This window comes from Erinaceus europaeus, chromosome 5 (assembly GCF_950295315.1).
Source record: "Erinaceus europaeus chromosome 5, mEriEur2.1, whole genome shotgun sequence".
Classification (NCBI taxonomy): Eukaryota; Metazoa; Chordata; class Mammalia; order Eulipotyphla; family Erinaceidae; genus Erinaceus; species Erinaceus europaeus.
Genome location: NC_080166.1, coordinates 47,045,699 through 47,070,139, shown reverse-complemented (window position 1 = coordinate 47,070,139; position 24,441 = coordinate 47,045,699). Strand labels below are relative to the sequence as shown.

Below are 24,441 nucleotides of genomic sequence, written 5' to 3'. Positions count from 1 at the left end.
CTCTACAAAAGTTTTCTGAAGAACTGTCTCACCCACGTCCTACGTATTTTTCCTTGATTTCTTTTTTAACATAACTTTATTTTATTATGTTTATCTATTTTTATAGTGACAGAGAAATTGAGAGGGAAGGGAGAGAGAGAGAGAGACTTAACGCACTGCTTCACCATTTGTAGTTTCATACCCTGCAGTTGGGATCTGGGGACTTGAACCGGGGTCCTTGTGCACTGTAACATGTGCTCTTTACTGGGTATGCTACCATCCAGCACCTGCTAAACTTCATTGTTAATTACATTTTATTCTAGGATATAGTTGGGAAATTAGTGGACTAGATTATTGTTGCCAGTCGTAATTAAGTGGAAGAAAACCAACTGTTCTGTGATATGAACATAGACATTAACTTGAACCCACACAGCAGTTTTATCATTTATATTAAATTGTTCTATCATTTTTTCAGAGGAAGAGTCTGCTCCTGATGGTGCTGTTGCAGAATACAGAAGAGAGAAACAAAAGTATGAAGCTCTGAGGAAGCAGCAGTCAAGGAAGGGGACTTCTCGGGAAGATCAGGTAACTTCACAGACCAAAAGCCACGGAACTCATTCCCATTTAGTTGTCTCCGAGCATCATTAATAACACCCAACTTGATTATACATCAGGAGAATCATTACTCCTTAAAAATGGAGAAAGATATATTTCTACAGGGTGGGGTGACAAGGACATTAGTCATGCATGCAAATGTCAAAGTAGTAGAGGTCTTTCACAAATTTTAGTGAAAAGCTGAAAACGTTCAGGTTTTAACTTTATACTCCCTTATCAAGCACACTAGCCTTATAATGCCATATAACAACAGATATTCAGGTAGAACCTTTGACTAATTAAATATTAAGAAATGGAGGGACCCAGGCAGTAGGTCATGGAATAAAGCACATGCTTTGCCATGCCTTAAGCCCTGAATTTGATCACCAGCACCACATGGGACCACCGTGAACATCACAGCAGAACTTCATGATGATGGAACAGTGCTTTGCTATCTATTTCTTTCTCTCTCCCACATCCCATTTTTCAAAGGGGGATGGGGCTGGGAGGTGAGACCCTGCGTTTATATGTTGCACCAAATACATACATACATACATACATACATAGGATAAGCATTATAAATAATAAGTGAATGTCACCCAACCCAGCATCTCACTTTGTAACTAGCCAACTCAACTTGAAATTGTCACCACATGCAAATAATGTTCTTGGTCCACTCTAAATAATATTGTAAAATCCTAACTTTGCAAACAATTTCTAAATCTTTAAGTAGTAAGATGAGGAAGTTGTCAGAAATCATGAAAGAGAGAGAGAAGAGGGGTGAGGGAGAGAGCATAAAGATTATGGAAAAAGACTTTCATGCCTGAAGCTTCAAAGTCCCAGGGTCAGTCCCCCAAACCATATGCCACAGCTGTGAAGTGCTCAGGTCTTTCTCTCTCTCTCTCTCTCTCTCTTTCTCTCTCTATCTACCTATCTACCTATCTATCTATCTATCTTTCTCTCTATACCTTTCTTTCATTATGAAAGCTACTCAGTTATTTGGAAGACAGTTGTATTTGCTGTGCAACACTTGGCACTGTCTTCAGCAACCCATCTATTGAAAAGCTAGGGGCAGATCATAGGATTCAGTCATATATATGAGAACATACATATAAATATACATGCATCTTTAGGCATATAAATAAAGATGCAGAGAAAATGTAAATAGAAAGGAGCCAGAGCTTATTTGGGTAAATTAATCTAATCAGAAATTATAAGTGACACCTAATTATTGTTAAGGAGGGATCAGCCCCCAGCATGAAAAACAAGAAAACAGTCAACAGAGCAGTAACCCATATGCAACTTTCAAAAGCACTAATACATTAAATGGATTAAGAAAAAATACATTATTAGCTTGTTTTATGGAGTCACACAATTCACAACTACAGTGAATTTGTTACCAGAGATACTCAGGATCACTCTTACTCATGCATTAACCCCCCCCCCCCCGGCCAGCAAATAGTTACTAACAATTTACCATGTACTAATTACTGTATTTAGTGGCAAACAGATTAAACACATCACTGTCCTTTCTGAGCTGTGAGGGGAAAATAGCCAGTTTGACCAATAATATCAATAACATGGGGAGTGAGCATTCTGATATACAAGTACAAGTACTTATGTAAACATCTAATGGCATAGCCTAACATGGGCTAGACTGTGGCAAGGCCTCCCTGAGAAAATGATTTGTCTGCTGAATTTTGAAGTCTGAATAAGAGACACGTATCTAGACAAAAAGGACAGTACATGAAAAGTACCAAGAAATCAGTTGCTACGCTGGAAATCCAGGCTATAAATGTTTGGTCATTCCTTCATCAAAATCCAGAAGACTAATTCCCTTGTCAATGCCAAACAGAAATAACTCCAGGCAGATACCACCTTCTGCACTGTATATTTTGCCGGGTTGTTTCTGTGATGATTGCTTTGTTTTGCCTGATGTCCTCTCTTGCCTTTCGAATGCAAGTAGAGAAAGTTAGAAGAGAAGCTAAGAAGGGCGACAGGATGGTTTTTGTTTGTCACAGTCTCCCTTCTTTGAGAACATGCCAGTAGCACATCAGTTGGCACTAAAAACAGACTGTCTTGTCACTTTCAGCTCAAGAGAACGATCCAAGTCTAGTGTAATTTTCTAGGAAGTTTTATAATTTCATTCCACTAATCAGTTTTCAATTTTCTTAATGCCCTCAGAAAAAAATCTTTCCAAATGTGCAAAAAGTCAACCATTAAAAATTGAAAGGGCTTACTTTTAAATTATCATTCTATTTGTTGATAGCTAATTAGATATATAGTTATTCATATGGAGATTTTTAGTCTATGTAATATGCATATACATGCATAATCACACATATATATGAAAACATATGGAAAAATTCTCAACTATATATACCAAAATGTCAAAAATACTATTCTGAATGGAATAATACTTTTGTTTTCTTTATTTTCAAGTATTTCTGATGATTATTTGTTTATTTATAAAATAGAAAATATCAACAAGTCAATAAGATAAAGGGGGCAAAATTCCACACATTTCCCACCACTAGAACTCCATATCCATCTCCTCCACTGGAAACTTCCCTGTTCTTTCTCTCTCCCGGAGTATGGATCCAGGATCATTATGGGGTGCAGAAGGTGAAAGGCTTGGTTTCTGTAATTGCTTCTCTGCTGAATGTGGGCATTGACAGGTCGGTCCATACTCCCACTGTTTCTATCTTTCCCTAGTGGAACAGGGCTCAGGAGAGGTGGGGTTCCAGGGTACATTGGTGAGGTCCTAGGGAAGTCAGTTTGGCTTCATGGTAGCATCTGCAACTTGGTGTCTGAAAGAGCATTAAGATATAAAGCAGAACAGATTATTTAATAATCAGGAACCTAAAGGCAAGAACATAGCAGATGATATTTGGGGTCTCTGTTTTGGAAAAGGCTAGTAGGTCTGTTTTAGGTATATTCCAGTGGGCCCATGAATATTATTTTTTGCCACCTGAGCCTGACAGCCAACATGCATGTGGACCTGGTCTGGGGAGTTGGTGTCAGAGTTGAAAATAGGACTAGAAAGCTGGATCAGGGAAGAGAGTAGCTCTCAAATATGGGAAAAGTATATAAATACTGTTAACTGTAAACCATCAGTTTGATCTGGGGCTGATATTCAGCACAGGAGCCTGTGTAACCTCTGCATCCCTGTCTCAGCTGACATTCTATGGTCATGGCTAGGAGGAACATTCTAGGCTGCACTAATTTCAGGACCCATCTTCTTTAAAGTAAATACAATAAATGTGTATAAGCAAAAGGATTTTTAATGAAAAGGGCTTAAAAACAAAGGATGTTTTATTTGTTTGTTGTAGTTTTTGTTTCCTATACCACAGTGAAGTAACTCTGTCTTGTGGATATCTAAAACTTAATTTGTAATAAGCATACATAACTATTTGTATATATTTGCCCCCCCCCTTTTCTTTATGGTCCTGCTTTTTCTTCCTTTCTAAGTCATACCTACACCTATTACTATGTCCTTCCTTTTTCCTTCTCTCTCTGGGTCCTGATGTGGTTGGAATTCAGAGCCCTCTGGTCATTTTTCCTCCTCTGGAGTATGAACCAAAGTTTTTTGGGGGAATGCAGAAGGTGGGAGTTCTGGCTTCTGTAGTTGATAAGCATACATTTTAAAGTTTAAGCATCTTCCATTTAGGAAAATTTATGTTTCTTAATCCAAGAAATCATTGTCTTTCTCTGAGAAAAGATGTTAGTGAAGGGCCAGGTAGTGGCACACCTGGTAGAGAGCACACGTTAGTGTTCAGGGACCTGGATTCATTTTCCCATCCCCACTTGTAAGGGGTAAGCTTCACAAGTGGTGAAGCAGTGTTCTAGGTGTCTCACTTTCTCTCTTTCCCTCTCTGTTCCCTCCCTAAATTTCTCTGTCCCTGTCATAAAAAAATAAATAATATAATTAATATAATATATAGTTTTTTTTAAGTGGCAGTGCAAATGTAAGTAAGGCAGTGTCAAGTTTTTGAGTATTACTATTTCAGTTTTGAAAGTTTTTCTTTTTTTAGGTATAAAATTAAGATTTTTAACTTGGTATTTTACATCTTAGTAGGATATTTTCTATTCTACTAAATTTAAGTGCCTCTGCTAAAATTATATTCATCATGAAACTTACCAGCTTTTTTTTTTTTTTAGACCCTTGCACTGCTGAACCAATTTAAATCTAAGCTCACTCAAGCAATTGCTGAAACTCCTAAAAATGACATTTCTGAAACAGAAGTAGAAGATGATGAAGGATGGTGAGTTTTGACTTCTTTGTACTCACAGTGAACACGCTCAGAGAAGAGACTCTTAACATTTCCATAACATCATCCTCTTTCCAATCATTATCTCCTTTTTCTATGAAGTTTTGTCTTCAATCAGACCTCCACTGTAGGTCCTTATGACTCCATCTTACTTCAGCAAGCATTTATTGAATGTCTGACCTGTTCTTAGTATAGTGTAGCCTGTGCAAATGTCACAAAAATATATGATACTGTCCCTGTCCTTAACTTTCTGATTTATGGCAAAGATAAGATTCAAACAAAACAGCCGGAAAACAGCCTTCAGATATTTAAATTGTGGGAGTCAGGCGGTAGCACAGCGGGTTAAGCACGCTTGGTACAAAGTGCAAGGGCTAGCATAAGGATCCCAGTTCGAGCCCCCGGCTCCCCACATGCAGGGGAGTCGCTTCGCAAATGGTGAAGCAGGTCTGCAGGTGTCTGTCTTTCTTTCCCCCCTCTCTGTCTTCCCTTCCTCTCTCCATTTCTCTCTGTCCTATCCAACAACCACAACACAATAACAATAATAAGTACAACAATAAAACAAGGGCAACAAAAGGAAATAAGTAAATATTCTAAAAATTTTTAATTGTAAATTCTTTTTGAGTTAGTAATAGTAATCTCTGTTTTTGCTCCCCCCCCCCACTTTCTTGGGGAGCTAATGGTTTACAGTACAGTGGTTGGCACATGGGTACAAATTCTCATTTCTTCCTCATAAGTGTCTGCAAAACACTCCCTCAACCTAGGTCCTTTTCTACCACCATGCACCTCTCGCACAAACATTTTAGAGCTGAGTAATCCAATCTGTAATTGTACTGAGTTCCTCTTTAGATTTATGACCTACAGAATCCTACCTATACATACACAGTTGATTTATTTTTATCTCTGGATATTTTTCAGCATTTTGAAATACTGATAATAAATAAAGGAACTAATGACTTATAACATGCCTTGTGATTAGTGCTTTTTCCTGTACTAGCAAAAAAGGAGAAGCACTCCTCTGTCCTCTGTCCTCAAATTGACTTCACATGCAGTATATTAAGCCTCCTCACACCTAACTGCCTCCACCTCCCACTACACTCTGGCTCAGAGCTTTGCAGCAAGGGAGCCAGTAGATTACCCCCCCACACATGACTCACCCCCTGGAGTCTCTGAACTATCACATGTGCCATTACTCCAACCCAGAATCAGTGTCACTACTCCTCTCTGCCAAACAGCATCTCTCCCCTATTTCAAAACTGTTCAACACTCTCACCCTCCAAGAAACCAGCCAGCAAGATTTGTTGAGCACTCACAAATCTAGAGGGTGGGGGGAAGAGGGCTGGGACACACATTTTAAACCACAGAAACACTTATTAAGAAAACATTTACTGGCTGCGACATCTGTCACCCCATTGATCGCCAGGGTTGATTCGGCTGATCTGGCTGGCTAGGCGGGTGTCCCCTTCCTCCCTCACCGCTCCATGTGCGTCCCTCCCGAAGCTGCGCGCTCGGTCGAAGAGGACGGCCTTCCCCGAATAGAGACGGACCGGTCTTCAGTCGAGGGTATACGAGTAGCTGCGCTCCCCTGCTAGAACCTCCAAACAAGCTCTCAAGAAAACATTTAAGCAAATGCGATTCTACACTATAGATAACTGTAATCAAAAAAGCTAAAAGGATGATTATTTGAATGAAATATGTCCTACTTACCTTAGGGCTCATGAAGTACTTACATTTTTCAATATATAGTTTCTGCATAATTTCATTATGATACCATTTTTGTGTAAAACCCTAAATCTCTTTCAATAGGACTCTACAACTTACATCTGTATTCGTTCATACTTGGGATGAAGCTGACCCCATAGTGCTATGAGTCTTGATTGGCACACAGAGATAAATGTACATGGCATTGAAAAACTTTCTATTTTTATATGACTGACCAGGTTTAGTTTTATTTTGGATTATTTGAATATCTCAAAATATCTTTCAACATTTTAGGCCCAGTTGCCATGCAAAAAAAAAAAAATGTTTTGCCAAGTCCTCTTTCCCTTATTTTTCAATCTATTTGCATTTTTAAGGAAATATGACCATATGTTTGTGATTCACTTACACTTAATTCATCAAGATGGTGTTTTGTAAGAGTAGTTTGATGCCCAATAAGTTATTTCTTTTTAGCATTTTATAAGCCATTTAAATCCTCTTAAGTTCATCAAAGTCACCAACAAATTCAAATTCAGAAGTTTCATTTGAAACTTATTTTTTTAAATATTTATTTATTCCCTTTTGTTGCCCTTGTTGTTTTATTGTAGTTATTACTGTTGTTGTTGTTGTTGATGTCATCATTGTTGCATAGGACAGAGAGAAATGGAGAGAGGAGAGGAAAACAGAGAGGGGGAGAGAAAGACACCTGGAGACTTGCTTCACCACTTGTGAAGCGACTCCCCTACAGGTGGGGAGCCAGGGGTTCGAACTGGGATCCTTACGCCGGTCCTTACGCTTTGTGCCACGTGCGCTTCACCTGCTGTGCTACTGCCCGACTCTCCCTCATTTGAAACTTATAACCTTTAGTATTTAAATTTATTTTAAAGTTGGCAAGATCCTTATTTTTTATAAGGTTCACTGTTCTCTCATTCTGAATTCCTTATTAGCTTTAGATATCAGTTGTGCTTCTAAATGTGTCATTCATGGTTTTGATATGATTTCATAATATAATTTTCTAACATCCTTATTACAAAGTCAAGCAAATGGAAAAGCTTCACCAGCTTTGGGAGTAGGGAGAGTTACCGGTTCATGATGTTTGCCAATGCTCAAAACAAAAATCAGGAAGTCAGGCAGTAGCGCCCCGGGTTAAGGGCACGTGGCGCAAAGTGCAAGTACCAGGGTAAGGAACCGGGTTGGAGCCCCGGCTCCCCACCTGCATGGGAGTCGCTTCACAGGTGGTGAAGCAGGTCTTCAGGTGTCTATCTTTCTCTCCCCCTCTCTGTCTTCCCCTCCTCTCTCCATTTCTCTCTGTCCTATCTAACAACGATGACATCAATAACAATAATAACAATAACTACAACAATAATAAAAAACAACAAGGGCAACAAAAGGGAAAAGAAATACAGAAAAAAAGTGGTAAAGAAAGGGGAAATACACTAGAAAAAAACACATTACCATCTAGGGAGTTCATTCCTGCTTCCAATTGCATTATCCTAAACAGAAGTCAAAATTGTACAGTATCTTCTTACATTTTTATTCACTTTATCCAACATCTAATAAAATACCTTCAGTCTTCAAGAACTGTGCCTGTATGTTGAATCATATAGACTCCATGGGGCTTTTACATAAAGCTTTTTTTGTTGTTGCACCATGTACTGTTGGACTTCTGTAACCTGATAAGCAACAATGTTATTTCTATCCATTAAATAATAATAATAACAACAACAACAACATCCCAGCTTAATCAAGTCTATATTGATTTAGGTCTTCTCTCAGAAAAATATATTCACCCAGAAAAGAAGTCTAATATTGAAGATAATTTATAACAAGTATTATGAGTGTGACATGTGCATGTGTGTTATGCATAAATTATATGGTTCCCAGACTATTTTGTAGGTCACGGTTGCCGCTTTCCTAAGAAGTGAAAGCCATCCAGTGCTGGTACTACACTGTCAGGGTCTGTTATCTGAGGTAAAATGATTGTTTCTAAGACATTTTTATGTGTCCGCATGAGTGTCCACACATTGAGGGATCATTTTCATTTTCTGTCAAGATAGAAACCATTACCAATTTGTTATGTTTTCTTTTACTTGGCAAACTGTTCCTTTCACGTTTTTGGCTTAGCTGCTGTACTGGCATGGTATACAGCAGACATTTTGGTACTTCTGATGCAAAAAAGTGAGGGGGGTGGGGAGAAAGAACGAAATATGATTCTATTGTAAACACTGTATATGGTGTTTGATAATTATTCCCACATTTCACTGTCTGACATGGCATTTAAGGAAGTGTTATTTGTAGATCTAAGCTGAAATGTGTGGTAGAAAAATTTCACTTAAAATATTTTGTATTCTTCCTTTGTTAAGATATATACCACCTACATTTGGTGGCAGTGATGGGCGCCAAAGCCATCACAGCAATTAAAGTGGCCTTTGTGTCACAACATTCCTTCATCCCATAGTATCACTCTTAATAACTATAGAATTCTTCAAACATGGATTTTATAAAATCTATTCGATACATGGCTGGAGTCAGCAGCCAAACAATTCATATGACCAGTGGATGAAGTCCCCAAACAATTCATATGACCAGTGGATGAAGTCCATATGCCATTTTGGGTTTGATTAGTTAAATCTTGATTAGTTCCCCAAAAGGTTTTGAGAGCTATGCCTGACAACAGTGAAGACACTTACATTATAAAAAAAATTTTTTAAAAAAATTAAAAATCCACCTGTTTTTATACAACAAAAATCTGCGTTCCAAGGAGACAAGAAAAGTCAAATCTGTGAGTGTAGACTGTAATTTTGTGAACATTAACTGTTCACTGTGTTCCTTTAAAGATTCTTTCCATGTGACTGAATCTAAGATTAATTTAAAACTTTTTTATTTTAAATTGATTTATTCCCTTTTGTTGCCCTTGTTGTTTTATTGTTGTAGTTATTATTGTTGTTGGATAGGACAGAGAGAAATGGAGAGAGGAGGGGAAGACAGAGGGGGGGGAAGAAAGATAGACGCCTATAGACCTTCTTCACCACTTGTGAAGCGACTCCCCTGCAGGTGGGGAGCTGGGGGCTCGAACCGGGATCCTTCTGCAGGTCCTTGTGCTTCGCGCCACGTGCACTTAACCCACTACACTACCCCCGCCTCCTGATTAAGGGGAACTTTCATGCTATGGTGTCTCTCTTTCTGTCTCTCTACCTCTGTCTTTGTCTTTCTGTTTGGAGGAAAGAAAAAAAAAAAAAGCCAGCCTGGGGTGGTAAAGCCCCAGAGATGACAAAAAAAAAAGTCATAAAGTAAACCAGCAACTAGTAGAAAGAAATCTTTGGAAGAGCTGTGGGCTGTGAAAGGGTTTAAAGGTTCCCAAAAGAGACAGATGCTTTATAACAGTATAATGCCTGAAATCTTAAATCAAGTTAATGAAACATGCTTGGCTTCATTAATCTGAAAAAAACAATTCTGATTAGTTTATGGAGTCAAAAAGAGGGTATTTTGATATAAAACCTTGTTGCTAAATTTTTAAAGAAGACAATCTGATTTTTACTCACTTGTTATAGAGTACTCCTTTTAATTCTTCTTGCCAAGAGTAGAAAATTTTGTTCCCATTTACTTGATAGAACAGAGAAAAATTAAGAGAGATGGTGCAAATAGAGAAGGAGAGAGAGAGTCAGAGTCGGATGGTGGTGCACCAGGTTAAGTGCATGTAGTAGCAAGTGCAAGGACCCCCTCAAGGATTGGGGTTTGAGCTCCCAGCTCCCCACATGAAGGAGGTGGGGTCACTTCACAATCTGTGCAGTAGGTCTGCAGGTATCTCTCTTTCTTTCTCCCTCTCTATATCCTCCTCCTCTCACAATTTCTGTCCTATCCAATAAAAATGGAAAAAAACGGTCGCCACTCGGAGCAGTGGATTTGTAGTGTAGGAGTAGAGAGCCCCAGCATTAACCCTGGAGGCAAAAAGAGAGAGAGAGAGAAGACAAATATGGAATTATACCCTTCTTATCTTATAATCTTGTTAATCATTATTAAATCACTAATAAAAATTAAAAGAGAGAGACTCCTGTAGCCCTGCTTCACCACTTGTGAAGCCTACCCACTTCAGGTGGAGACTAGGAGCTTCAACCTGATTCCTTGTGCACAGAAATGTGTATACTCTACTCAGTGCTCCACTGCCCGGCCCCTGGAAACTTTAAAATTGGAGTTTCTACTGTGTGATCAAATACAAGGTAAAGTAGTCACTTGCACTGGAAAAGTGGTGTTTTTAGCAGTTATTGAAATTATGTTTTATGAAGTCATTCTTGAAACTTTCCACTTTTATTTGTTTACATATCACCCTGAATTCAAAATCTTCTCTACTCTCCAGAATTTAATTAACAGTTAACTTTGTGTTTTCTTATAATTCAGATAGTGTGTGTTTTGTGCTCACTGAACCGCTGCAATGCCATTCCTTGGCCTTATTAATTACCTATTCCAAATAATATGCTTTTTTTTTTCTTAAAATGTGCTTTACAGCAGTAGGTCTTTGGATAAATGATTATTAATCCTTGAGCTTTTATATTAATTCTTATCTAGTAAAACCAAAAACTTTCAATGTGTGTAGTATGGAATGTGAAATAAAGTTAGAAATGACACCCATATTCCTTGGTTTATAGTTTAATATCCCAAGTGAGACCAGATGTCATTGTAAGGAAGGATGAGGTTTCTCTGTAGGACAGATATTAGAAGTAAGTTATGAAGTGCTTAATAGATCACTGGCAAGATAATGAAACCTTGGTTTCTAATAGAATTCTGAACTCTCCTTGTGTGGTTTAACCCTCCCTTGGTAAACTTTTGAGACAGGGTCTGTTATCCTCTTATTAACTGAAAGGAAATTGAAACTTAAAGATCCAGGACATACTGAGTCTAATGTAGTGTTTTCCCAGAGGGAAAACATTGGACTCTAAAACATCCCTTCACTACTTACTTGGAAGTTGACTTGACTGTAGAGAGGTTTCTAAATTCAAACCATTGTTTGTCTATGTCAAGTTTGCTATTTTTCCCCCTATTTCAACACACTACATTAAAGCAAATGGAAGTTAATTAAATGCTGAAAATAAATAATTTCTGTCACAAATAGTGTTTATATTTTTGAACTTGAATTTTTAGAGCAGTTTATGTTTTACAGCCCCCTACCTGCACAGTCTCTCCTAGTATCAAAATCCCTGACTAGAGTGGTAAATTTCTTAGAGTTGAAGGACCTAGTTTCACTTATCACTATCACTAAAAGCCCATAGTTACATGAGGGTTCACTCTTGACGCTGTATATTCTGTGGACTTGGGTAAATAGAGAATGACATGTACCCATCATAGTATCATATAGAATAGTTTCACTGTCATATAAATCCTCTTATGTCTTGCCTTTCTTCTCTTCACAAACCCGGAGTGGCCTCTGACCTTTTTTACTATTTTATAGTTTTGCCTTTTCCTAAATGTCATAGTTGGAATCATACAGTATATATATATATATATATATATATATATATATATATATATATATATATATATATATATATATATATATATAGTTTATTTATTTATTTAGTTAGTTAGTTCTCAAATTGTCCTCTGTAGTCTCACAGTGATGTACTTATGGCTCTTCCATTCTCTAGATACACCCGTTTATTCATTCATTTACCTACTCTTGAAGAACACCATGGTTGCTTCCAGGTTTGGGCACTTATATTATTATTTGTATTATTATTGCTACAACCATCAAAATACAGGTTTCTTGTGCACACATCACTGTTTAGTTTTGTCACAACTGTCAAACTATCTTAAAGAGTGACTGTACTACTTTATAGCCCTAATAGTACGAGTTCCTGTTGCTCCCTATTTCTACAAACATTTGGTGGTGTCGGTGTTTTGAATTTTGGCCATTGTAGGAATAGATGGCATCTTGTTGGACCTTGAAATCCCTTAATGACCTAGAATATTTATCATATTCTCATCTACTACTTGTCATCTTATATCTACTTCAATGAGTCATTAAAGGTGTTTTTGTTTTAGTTTTGTTTTTTACCAGTTTTTAAATTGGGCAAAATTGTTCAATTTTTTTTATTATTATTCAGCCTTGAGTTTTTTGTATATTTTAACTAGCATTCCTTTTTCAGATTTGTCTGGTTTTAAACATTTCCTCCCTGTCTGAAACTTTCTATTGATTTTGCTGACATTTTTCAAAGTAGATGTTTTTAATTTAATGAAGTTCAGCCTATTCACTACTTTTTCTTAAATATAAATCATGGTTTTGCTATTATATTTAAAACATCATCTCTGTACCCAAAGTCACCTAATTTTTTTTCTGATATTACCCTGTATGGGTTTTATACTTTTGCACCTTTAATTCTTTTTTAATATAGTTATTACTGGATAGAGACAGAGAAAAATTGAAGGGGGGATAGATAGAGACAGAGAGACACCTGCAGACCTGCTTCACCACTCTTGAAGCTTTTCCCCTGTAGGGCGCGCCAGGGGCTTGAACCTGAGTCTTTGAGCTCTAAAATGTGAGCACTGAACCAGGTGCACCACCTCCTGGCCCCTTACTTTTGCACGTTTATATTTATAATCCATTTTGAGTTCATGTTTATGATAGTTCTAAGATCTATATATTTTTTTCACATTTTTGCTTGTGGAGCATTTATATTTTCCTAGCCTTTTTGGTTTTTTTTGGTGTATCTGCAGGGTTACTTTAATGTAGCTCCTCATTATTTCTCTTAAGATTACTTGTTAACTGTATTTTAGCCATTTTTTTCAGTTTAATTAAAAATACATATACAAAAAAACTGACTTACGCTTTGCGCCATGTGCGCTTAACCCACTGCACTACCTCCCGACCTCCACGTTTTATCTTTTCTATTGGTGGTAGGAGATAAAAGCAGCTCTTGAGTCTACCAATCCATTTTTTCTATTTTTCTAGATTAAAAAAAGTATTAGTAATTTACCTGTGATTTTAAAAGTTATAAGACTACAGGGATCCACTTTTACATGGTAACTACCGCCAAAATTCTTGTCCCCACCACCGTAGTTCTTACAAAACCCCTCCAATTCATTCTTGAAATAAAATCTTTTCCTATGTTTTATTTCTGGCCAAAGCCTTTATCCTATCTCCCAAGAGTCTCGAATGACCCATAGGCAAATTTGTTTATAACAAATTTAAGATCATTAATACTATTCCCATCCTGTAGACAAGGGAACTAATATGGAAAGAATTCATGTTGTTTGCCCTGAATCACACAGTACTAAGTGGTAATAGAGTCTCCAGTAACTTTTTTTTTCCACCAAGAATTCTGCAGCCAAACCCTATTCTGCAATTCTACACTTTGAACTGTCTCTTAGCTCTATAGTAAACTGTTAAATCTGACTGAGTTCATATCCTTGATATAGTATAAGTGCAGAATGACCTGAGCGAGCAGTTGGCCTTACAATCTCTGTTTCTTCACTTGTAATATGGAGATAATAACATCATTTTCAGCTCCTACAAGAATAAGTAAGAGAATTCATATAAAGCAGTGTCTGACTCTTAGATAAGACTCAGGAAATACTTGATACAAGAAGGGGAGGAGTGCAGTATTAGTAAAGCTTTGCATAGTACTCCAACAATATAAACTACATATTAATATTGGCAAAGTGTTAGTTCTATAGCTCTCTTAATGTTAATAACCACAAGTAAAAATAATAAAGAAAAGACACATGTTAGTTTAGTTCATCTATGTTATCTGTGATTTAGAAGGAATGTGAATGTGTTCACTAAACTTTTGAGTAGCACTAGTTGGTTCTGTTTTAAATCTACTGAGAAAAGCAGAGTAAAATAGGCCCTATAGCTGAGTCCAAATTGTAAAATGCTGAAGCTTGCAGTGTTTTACTAATGTGGATCTAACATTCATAAAGAAAGAGAAGATTTACTTTTCCATGACAGGAAATTATAGTCATAGATTATGAACTCATTGTGTGTGTGTGTGTGTGTGTGTGTGTGTGTGTGTGTGTGTGTGTGTGTGTGTGTGTGTGTGTGTGTATGGGGGTCTTTAAGAAAAAAGAGGGAAAAATATTACACTATCCAGCCTCCTCCCCTTTAAAGCTGACAGTATTTTGAAACAACAAAAATGAGATGCTGTAGCAAACGTAGTTTATTTCTTTAAAACATTGGGATTAGCATAGTGGGTTTTCTTAAAGTCATTTCACAATGATAGTTTCAGTTAGTAATAAAATACAAAATGAAAGCTACCATTGCACATAATCATGAGATCATCAGCGATCCTTCTAATACTCAGACTATATTTTAAAGTTAAATGTTGCTTTCAGAAAGAAAAATCCAAGTAACAGAATTTCAGTGAAAGAAGATGCATAATTTATACATCGTTTGTGTTTCTATAAAGAGTTTTAAAAAATGTGACATTTTCTCTCAGTGAGTTACTAGATGACATTATGCTGATTAGCATATTGATATCTAGATAACCTAATACTTGTTTATAATTCATGTTCAGGATATAAAACATTAAAAAAGAACAGGAAAGAAAAATCATTCCTGATATCACATTCCCTGTTTAATGATGATTAATGCTTTTGTTTAAACCCAGATATGAAAATGTTTTCCCAAGACTGGAAATTTTTACCTAGTAGTTCCTCTTTTAAAGGCGTTGCTTATGGAAAACAGAGAGAGATCAGAACACTGCTCATCTCTGTCACCTAGTAATGCCCAAATTTGAAACTATGATCTCTGGGACCTCAAACATGCAAGTACTTAACAATGAGATCTCTCCTCAGCCCCCACCCCCACTTTTTCTGTATAAGCCTATTCACCAGTGAATAATCTGATAGTTCAGGTTTGTTTGTTTGGTTTTTTGTTGTTGTTGTTGTTGTTTTGCCTCCAGCATTATTGCTGGGGCTCAGTGCCTATACCACAAATCCACTGCTTCTGGAGGCCATTTTCTCCATTTTGTTCTTGTTCTTGTTCTTGTTGTTGTCATTGTTGTTGGATAGGACAGAGGGAAATCAATAGAGGAGGGGAAGACAGAGGGAGGGGGAGAAAGACAGACACCTGCAGACCTGCTTGACCGCCTGTAAAGTGAGTCCCCTCCGCAGGTGGGGAGCCGGGGACTCAAACTGGGATCCTTACACCGCTCCTTGCACTTAGTGCCATGTACACTTAACCCATCACCTGGCCCCCAGTTCAATATTTTTAAAATCCTTTTTTTAAAAACCTAGAGGATATGAAACTGCTGAATCAGTATACTTTTTTCTATGTTAATTAAGTGATGGTTTTGTTTTGCTTTTAATGTGGAATTTTGAAAATTGAATTTGCCAATCTGCCAGTTGTTTTTCTTTGTGTGTTCTGCCTAATGTCATTAGTTTTATGTGGCACATTTTTATATGATTCCAGGGAATACACTTAATTTAATATATGACTTAAGGTTGCTGAGCTGCTTTCTGGGCCAAAATATGATTATTATTATTGAACAATCCCATTTGTCTTCCACTGCTATTAAATGTGTCCTTTATCATAGAATATGGATTTATACATTGTTGGTGGTCAGTTTCATTTTTCTATATTAATTTTTCTGTCTGTTCCTTTGCCATGACCTCACTGCTAAATATTGGACCTTTATTGTCCACACATTTTTACTTTGAAAGATCAAGGGATTATATAATATGCTACATCCCTACTTCCTTTTAGGTAAGCACACCTGGAAAAAGCTTAGACCACTGACCATGGAATGACTAAGAAGGTTTCATTATTTAACAGGTGGCCACTCCCTGAATTGTGGCCCTAATGCCAAGCAGGAAATAATCAGTCTTTAGGAGGGGGGAAACCTACCTTCAAAGTAACGGAAAAGATTAAATGTGGAAAAATAAATGACACAAGTTCTCTAAAAGAATAAAATCTAAGCTATTCTTTTTTATTATTTATTTCATAGGTTAATTGAAGTATAGATAGTTCCTACCACCATAGATCTATGTCCCTATGCCCCTGCCCCCTACAAATGAGCTTAAAATCTATCCCCCCCCACACCCCAGAGTCTTTTACTTTTGTGCAATACTACAAATCCAGTTCAAGTTCTGCTTTGTGTTTCCCTTTCTGTTCTTCTTTCTCAACTTCTGTTTATGAGTGCAGTCATCCTATACTCATCTTCCTCTTTCTGGCTTATCTCAACATAATTTGTTCAAGCTCCATCCAAGATGGGCCAAAGAAGGTAGATTCATTATTCTTAATAGCTGAGTAGTTAAGTATTCATATCGCAATTTTCTCAGCTACTCCGTTGGTTATTGGACTCCTGGGTTGCTTCCAGGTTTTGGCTATTACAAATTGTGCTGCTATGAACTTATGTATACGCATATCTTTTTGGATGAGTATGTTTAACTCTTTAGGATATATCCCCAGGAGAGGAATTACTGGGTCTAAAGGAAGGCTCATATCTAGCCTTGTGAAGGTTCTCCAAACTTCTCTCCACAGGGGTAGTGCCAGTTTACATTTCTACCAGCAATGCAGGGGAGTTCCTTTGTCCCCACAACCTCTCCAGCATTTGTTGGCTGCTGTCATTTCTGATGTATGACATACTCACAGGGGTGAAGTGGTATCTCATTGCTGTCTTTATTTACATTTCTCTAATAATCAATGACTTGGAGCATTTGTTTTCATATGTCTGTTCTGTGGTGAATAATCTGTTCATAATCTCTCGCCATTTTTGAATGGAGTCATTTGTTTTTTTTGTTGCTAAGCTTGGTGAGTTCTTTACATATTTTGGTTATTAGTCTTTTTGTCTGATGTATAGCATGTAAAGATCTTCTCCCATTCTTTAAAGGGTCTCTTTGTTTGGATGATGGTGCCTTTTGCTGTGCAGAAGCTTTTTTAAAAATTTATTTGTAAAATGGAAATATTGACAAGACCATAGGATAAGAGGGGTACACTTCCACATAGTTTCCCCCACCAGAGCTCCATATCCCATCCCCTCCCTTGAAAGCTTTTCTAGTCTTTATCTGTCTGGGAGCATGGACCCAGGATCATTATGAAGTGCAGAAGGTTGAAGGTCTGGCTTCTGTAATTGCTTCTTCACTGGACATGGGCATTGGTAGGTTGATCCATACTCCCAGCCTGTCTCTCTCCCTATTGGGGCAGGGCTCTGAGGAGGCAGGGCTCCAGGATACATTGGTTAGGTTATCTGCCCAGGAAAGTCAGATTGGCATCATGGTAGCATTTGAAACTTGGTGTCTAAAAAAGCATTAAGATATAAAGCAGAGGGTGGGGGTATAGCATAATGGTTATGCAAAGAGACTTTCATGCCTGAGGCTCTCAAATCCCAGGTTCAATCTCCCACACTACCATAAGCCAGAGCTTAGCAGTGCTCTGGTAAGAAAAAAAAAAAAAAGATATAAAGCAGAACAAATTGTTAAATAATCAGGAACCCAGAGGCACAAATATAGCCGATGAGATTTGGGATCTCCATTTTGGAAAAAGCTATTTTAGGTCTATTCCAAGGGGCCTATGACTTTACTAATGTTTGCCTGCTTCCGACAACTAACATGCAGATGGACCAAAGGTATTGTCTGGGGAGATGGTGTCAGAGTTGGAAAAAGGACTAGAAACCTGGATCAAGGAAGAGAGTAGCTCCCAAATATGGGAAAATTGTATGTAAATAGCATTAAAGACATAAATCATGGTGAGGTCTTGTATGATACAGCAAATCCTAACAGTGAGATTTTCAAAGTCAATCAAATGTCCAGTTAATTGCCTTCTTAAATCCTAAGACAGTAGGAACCTTCCCCATTCTCTATAAAGCTCATTATTTTTCCCAGTTCTGGAACCTCTGGGGTGGGACTCAGTTTCCTACATGCTTCTCTAGATTCATGTTGATACAGCATCTGCTGATCTCAACCTAATCAATGCAACCAGTACCATCACATGTTTCACGTCAGACTGTGTCCAGAGATGCCAGGAGTGGATGTCAACTCCTCAGCTTAGTTACTCTGGTGAGACCTTTCCTAGCTCATAAAACTCCTTAATTCCATTTTGGGTGGTACACTTTGTAACAAAGCCTCAGAACCTAGGTATAGACCAGGGCCCATGAGATAGGGCATATGTACACAAGTATCCGTAAGTTAGGGGAAAATATATACCTTAAAGTACACAAGTTTTTCAATTTGATGTAGTCCCATTGGTTTATTTTTGTTTCTGTCTTCCTTGCAATTGCATCTGTATCATTAAAGATGCCTATGAAATTTAGATGGAAAATAGTTCCACCAATATTTTCCTCTAAGTGTTTGATAGTTTCAGGTCTAGCATCCAAGTCCTTGATCCATTTGGCATTTACTCTTGTTTCTGGTGATATGTGGTTGTTCTGTTTCATTCTTCTGCACATTTCAACCCAATTTTCCCAGCACCATTTCTCCATTTTATAGTTTAAGCTCTCATCAAAAATTAGATGACCATAGGTGTGTATGTGTGTGTGTGGGGGGGTATTTCTGGGCTCTCAGTTCTGTTCCACTGGTCTGTGTGTCTATTTTTGTTCTAGTGCCAGGCAGTTTTAATTACAGTGGCCTTATAATATAGTTCGAGGTCTGGGAGTGTGATGCCTCCATTTCTGTTTCTTTTTCTCAAGATTGTTTTGGCTATTTTAGATATTTTTCTGGTTCCATATAAATGTTTGTAATTTTTGTTCTGTTCGCTTTAAGAAAAATGGTGGGACCTTGATAGGTATTGCATTAAATTTATGTATGACTCTGGGTAGAATATTCATTTTGATGATGCTAATTCTTCCAACTCATGAGCATGGAAAGATTTTTTTTTTTTTTTTAAGAAATAGCTTTTAGTAAAAGCTCAAGGATAAGAACAAACACTGCCTGGCTAATGAACTCAACATCTGACAATGATTACTAGAAATTTAAAAACACAAATACATATCAAAAGTATAACCTCAAGAGGAACAGATTTACCCAGTAAAGCAGCTCTAGCTGTTGAGAGGCATTATTTGTTTACATTATGACAATGTGATTGTTGATAAGTGTTTATTTAAGAGGGTGGAAATGATAATAGAAAAATACTTAAAATAATAAAGTTGCAGATTCTAACAATAATTCATATCACCTTCGATTTCTTAGTATGTTGTTTCATAAATTAAACAAGTCAAAATTGTTTTAGACAAATTGTATCAAAGAGCTACTCAGTATTCTTAGTCACTTAATCATGTTCATGGAATATCTTCCCATAGGGAGTATTCCTGTGTCTTCAATCATTTGGAAGAGTTCTACAAATAGAGACTTTAACTCTTCCTTGAAGGTTTTGTAGAATTCATTTGTAAAGCCATCTGGTCGTGGACTTTTATTCTTGGGAAGGCTCTTAATAATTGTTTTAATTTATTGGTAGGGATTGGTCTGTTTATGTTTTATAGTTCTTCCTGATTTAGTTTTGAAAAATTATATGTTTCTAGAAACTCTTCCATTTCTTCCAGGTTCTCTAGCTTGGTGGCATATAGTTGTTTGGAGAAGCTTCGCATGATACTTTGGATTTCTATGGTATCTGTTGTGATAGCTCCCATTTCATTTACAAGTCTGTTTTCTATTTATTTGAGTCTTCTCCCTTTCTCCTTTTTTTTTTTTCAGTGAGTCTGGCTAAGACTCAATTTTATTTATCCTTTCAATCTAGGATATTCTGTTGAGGCCTTCTGGTGTATACATGCTTTTCTGAGCAGTTTAATCAGAATTCTTTGCCATGGCACTGAACAGAACCAATAGGAAATTAATGAATTAGACGAAATTATCTTTCAAAGACATTAACTAATAATCTTTCTATTACCTGCCCTTTTGAATTGCCTTTATCTTTTCTCCTGTTTGGTATTGACTGCAAATCATCAAGAAAGAAAAGCAAAGAGGGGAGGGAACCAAAGGAAGCAATGACTTCATTGTGAAAGCACCAAGCCCTAGCTATAGCCCTTGTGACAGTTTAAAAAAATAAGTAAATAAAATAAATACTAGTTATTGTAATAATAATAAAAAATTAAAAATATATTTGCGGGAAAATTATAGTGTCTTCTCTATATTTAACTGTCAAGAGATCTTTCAAGTTGATGATTGATACCTATACCATTTCTATAGTGTTTGTTTCTATGACAACTTACTTATTTTTAGTATTTTATTTATATATTTTAATGAGAGAAGTACAAGGAGTGAGATACCAGAGCAATGCTCAACTCTGGTTATGGTGCGTACTGGGGCTTGAATCTAGGACTTCAGAACCTTAGACATGAAGGTCTGTTGCATAGCCATTATACCATCTTAATGGCATTTTTATTTATTTATTTATTTACAATTTGTTGAGCGGTTAATGCTTTATAGTGCAGTTGTCTACACATGGGCATAATTTCCCAGCTCTGTGTAACAGGTGTCTGCCACACACTCTTACCCCCAGCCTAGAAGCCCAACTCCCCCAAAGCTCCCATCTTCCATTCCTTTCCCAAAGCCCCTTGCTTTGGTGCAGTATACCACCCCCAGTTCAAGTTTCACCCTGTGTTCTCCTATTCTGAGTCCATCTCCCAAGTTCCACCTACATGAGAGGTCATCCATTATTTACCCCTCTGATTTAATTCACCCAACACTTTTCCTTCAGGTTCCAACCAAAATAGGGCTAAGATTGGGATGTAGAGCCCGTGGCCTAATATCTATGTCTTTTATAATTGGCCTTGGTTCACCAGCATTGTTCATATCTCTCTGTCAGTTTTATCCTCCCTTTTCCTATCTGTTTCCTGCTTCTGTGGCTATTGTTTGTATTCCCAGTTCTTTTCTACCACTGATCACCTGTTTACAGTTGGAGGGCCTTTGTTTCTTTCATGCAAGGCTCCTTTCAATAATTCTTATAAGCAAGATTGGTGGTGGTGAGTTCCTTCAGTTTCTGTATGTTTGGGTAAATATTAATGTTTTCTTCATACTTGAAAAAAAAATTGAAAAGATAAGACATTTATCACTGGGACTCAGTGCTGACACTATGAATCCACCACTATACCACTACCAACATCCAGTTTTTTCTTTCTTTCTATTATACTTTGTTGGTCAAGATTTCTCCTTTGGCTAGTTCTGCTTCTGTTTCTATCAGTGTCATTCCAGGTTCCCCTGCATTGCTTAACACTGTGTTCTATTTACATAATCACTGTTTTGTTTGAGACCTGCCCTGGTTTAATCCCCATTGGTTTAATCCCCACTGGTTTAATCCCCACTGGTTCTTACTCTTTTTCCACTCTGCCCCCTTATCCTATGTACTTCCTTTTACACCCTACCACTTCCTTCCTGGAGAGTATAAATGCAGATGAATAAAGCCAGCATGGCATTGCGTTCCCACTCAGCCACCAGAGTTCCTGGTTTCTCTCCCACATCGCTGAGTAGGCAGCAGCCTGGATATGTATGTTTTGAACATTGCTCAGGTGTGGAAATTTTTCTGCTATGATTTCTTTGAATATATCTTCTGTTCCTCTCTCCTCTTTGTCCTCAGATATCCCAATAACTCACATTATTTTTTCTAATGAGAACTTTCTATTTCACAGAGAATTGCTTCATTTTCCATGAACTTTTCTTCTCCAATAGATTTGCACTCTAAAAGTGTGATGATAGTTTTATCTTCTAGTCCTCATATTCATATTCTCTCTCTCTCTCTCTCTCTCTCTCCCCTCTCCTTCTCCCTCTCTCTCTCCCACTCCCTCTCCCTCTTTCTCTCTCTGCCTCCACTTACTGGGGCTGAGTGATGGCACTGTGAATCCACAGCTTCTGGTGGCCTATTTTTTTTTTTAAATAGGACAGAAAGAAATTGAGAGGGAAGGGTAGATAGAGAGAGGAAGAGAAAGATAGACATCTGTAGACCTGCTTCACCACTTGGGAAGCAATCCTGCTGTGGGTGGGGAGCCAGGGGCTTGAACTGTAAATAAAGCCATGCAATTCATTGCACTTTGTACTATGTGCCCAGTGTGCCACTGCCCAAGCTCCTCAGATACTCTCCTCAAGCTGATTTAGTCAACTTGCTAGGCCTCTTTTAGGTGAGTGTTAATTCCATGCTGAGTGTTCTCTATATCCAGTAGCTCAGTTTGGAGTTTTCCTTGTTTATACTTGTAACTTTTTTGTGAAATAATCTCTGAGATCCTGAATTTATATCTGTATGTGATAGTTGGAATTTTGAATTGCCTTCACAATAATCTTTCTGAATGCAGATTCAGAATTTTTTTTCCAAATCCTTTTGAGTTTGAACAGCTGTAATTTTTTTCCCTATGTTTTGGTTAAGTGTGAATTCTGCTGTTTGGCCAGCAGGTGGCACTGTGGTTATGTTGTTTATATGGGGGGGTGTGGAGAGTGGGTGGTCCATATTACACTGGGTAAACAGAATAGGTTCTTGCTGACTTGTTTCACACTGCACTCTGGCCTCTGGCAGCCCACAGCCACAGTCTGAGCATGCCTCATAATTTTATTTTATCAGATTTTTCTTTGTCTTCACAGGGCCAAGCCTATGTACCACTGTGTGACTATCAAAATGGTGCTGCCCCGCCCACCCACTGCTGGCTCAGGGCTCCTGATTCAGGCTGTTTTTTGTCTTGAAAGTTTTTCCCATGCTGCTTACCATGGTACCTATACCCACATGTGTCTCATTGAATTTCTTCAGATGTTGCAGTTGCAATGTGAGATTCTGGGTGTTTTTTCATTGCTTTGCGTAGTTGTTCCCCACTGTGATCTTAGGTTGCTGCTATACCCCCCCTGGAAGTCACCATCATGATCATTTTAATCATAGTGAATTATAGTGATCAATTTTAGTTACTATCATAACCTGTAATATTCTTAGAAGATACAAATTTGAAATTAGATGTCTCTAAAATGACCAATAATGCTTCATGGATGAAATATTGGTGTTTTTTTAGTCTAATACTAAAAAATAAAATAGAGGAGACACCATATGTGAAGGAATATCAGTTGTAAATACAATTTAAATATAAAGCAGAATGGGGCCAGATGGTGGCATACCTGATTGAGCATACACATTACAGTGTGCAGGGGCCTCTGGTCCCCACCTACAGGGGGAAAGCTTTGCGAGTGATGAAGCAGTGTTGCAGGTCTCTCCCCCCCACCTCTTTCTCTCGCTCTCTCTCTCTCTCTCCCCCCACTCCCTCTTGATTTCTGGCAGTCTCTATCCAATAAATAAATAAAGTTAACTAAAAAATTTTATATATATACATATATATATATCAGAAGAATATCATCACAGGGTGGAAGTAGATAGCATAATGATTATGCAAAGAGACTCTTATTCTTATGCCTGAGGTTCCAAAGTCCCAGGTTCAGTCCCCCACACCACCAGAAGCCAGAGCTGAGCAGGAAAAAAAAGGAAAAAAACAAAGAATATCATCACGTTAGGATCAATAAAATAGCCTACTTGGATAGTGTGCTGCTTTGCCATAAACATCACCTGAGTTTGAGCCCAGACCCCATCACATTGAAAGACTCTTTGGTGCTATGGTCTTTTCATTCTGACACTGCTTCTCTGTCTCTGTCTAAACACACATATCATCACGTTAGAGTGCATAAAATTATAAGTTCAGTGCAATATAAATGTTTCATTCCATCCCTCTCTCTTAGCCAAGTTCTAGTGATAAAATGAAGCAAGAAGGAATATATAGAAGGAATATATATATATATATAGCAGGTTCCCTGGCTAGTGTTCATTTTAAACAGGACTATAAATAAGGCTGAAAAAGACCAGCAGACTTCTTTATAGACAGGTCTTTGTCAGGGTTGCTGGTCTTGGAGAAGTGATTGCTATGATTCTAAGCCCTTTGCCCCCTGAAGTCCCCTTTTGGCTTTTCCTTTGGATTAAAAAAAAAAAAAGAAAGAAAGAAATGAAAAGAACTCCTATATTGAT

The 24,441-nt window shown here is 37.6% G+C and overlaps 1 protein-coding gene across 2 annotated transcripts in view; it reads left to right on the top strand.

Moving 5' to 3' along the window:
* CWC27 (CWC27 spliceosome associated cyclophilin) overlaps nt 1-24,441 on the top strand; it is a 224,467-nt gene that overhangs the window by 179,228 nt on the left and 20,798 nt on the right. Inside the window, exons 12-13 of one of the 2 annotated variants that reach the window (XM_007534137.2) lie at nt 455-564; nt 4,735-4,838. In XM_007534137.2, the coding sequence (XP_007534199.1) occupies nt 455-564; nt 4,735-4,838 (214 nt within the window). The remainder of the gene's footprint in view (nt 1-454; nt 565-4,734; nt 4,839-24,441) is intronic. The other variant, XM_007534138.3, reaches the window with a different exon arrangement.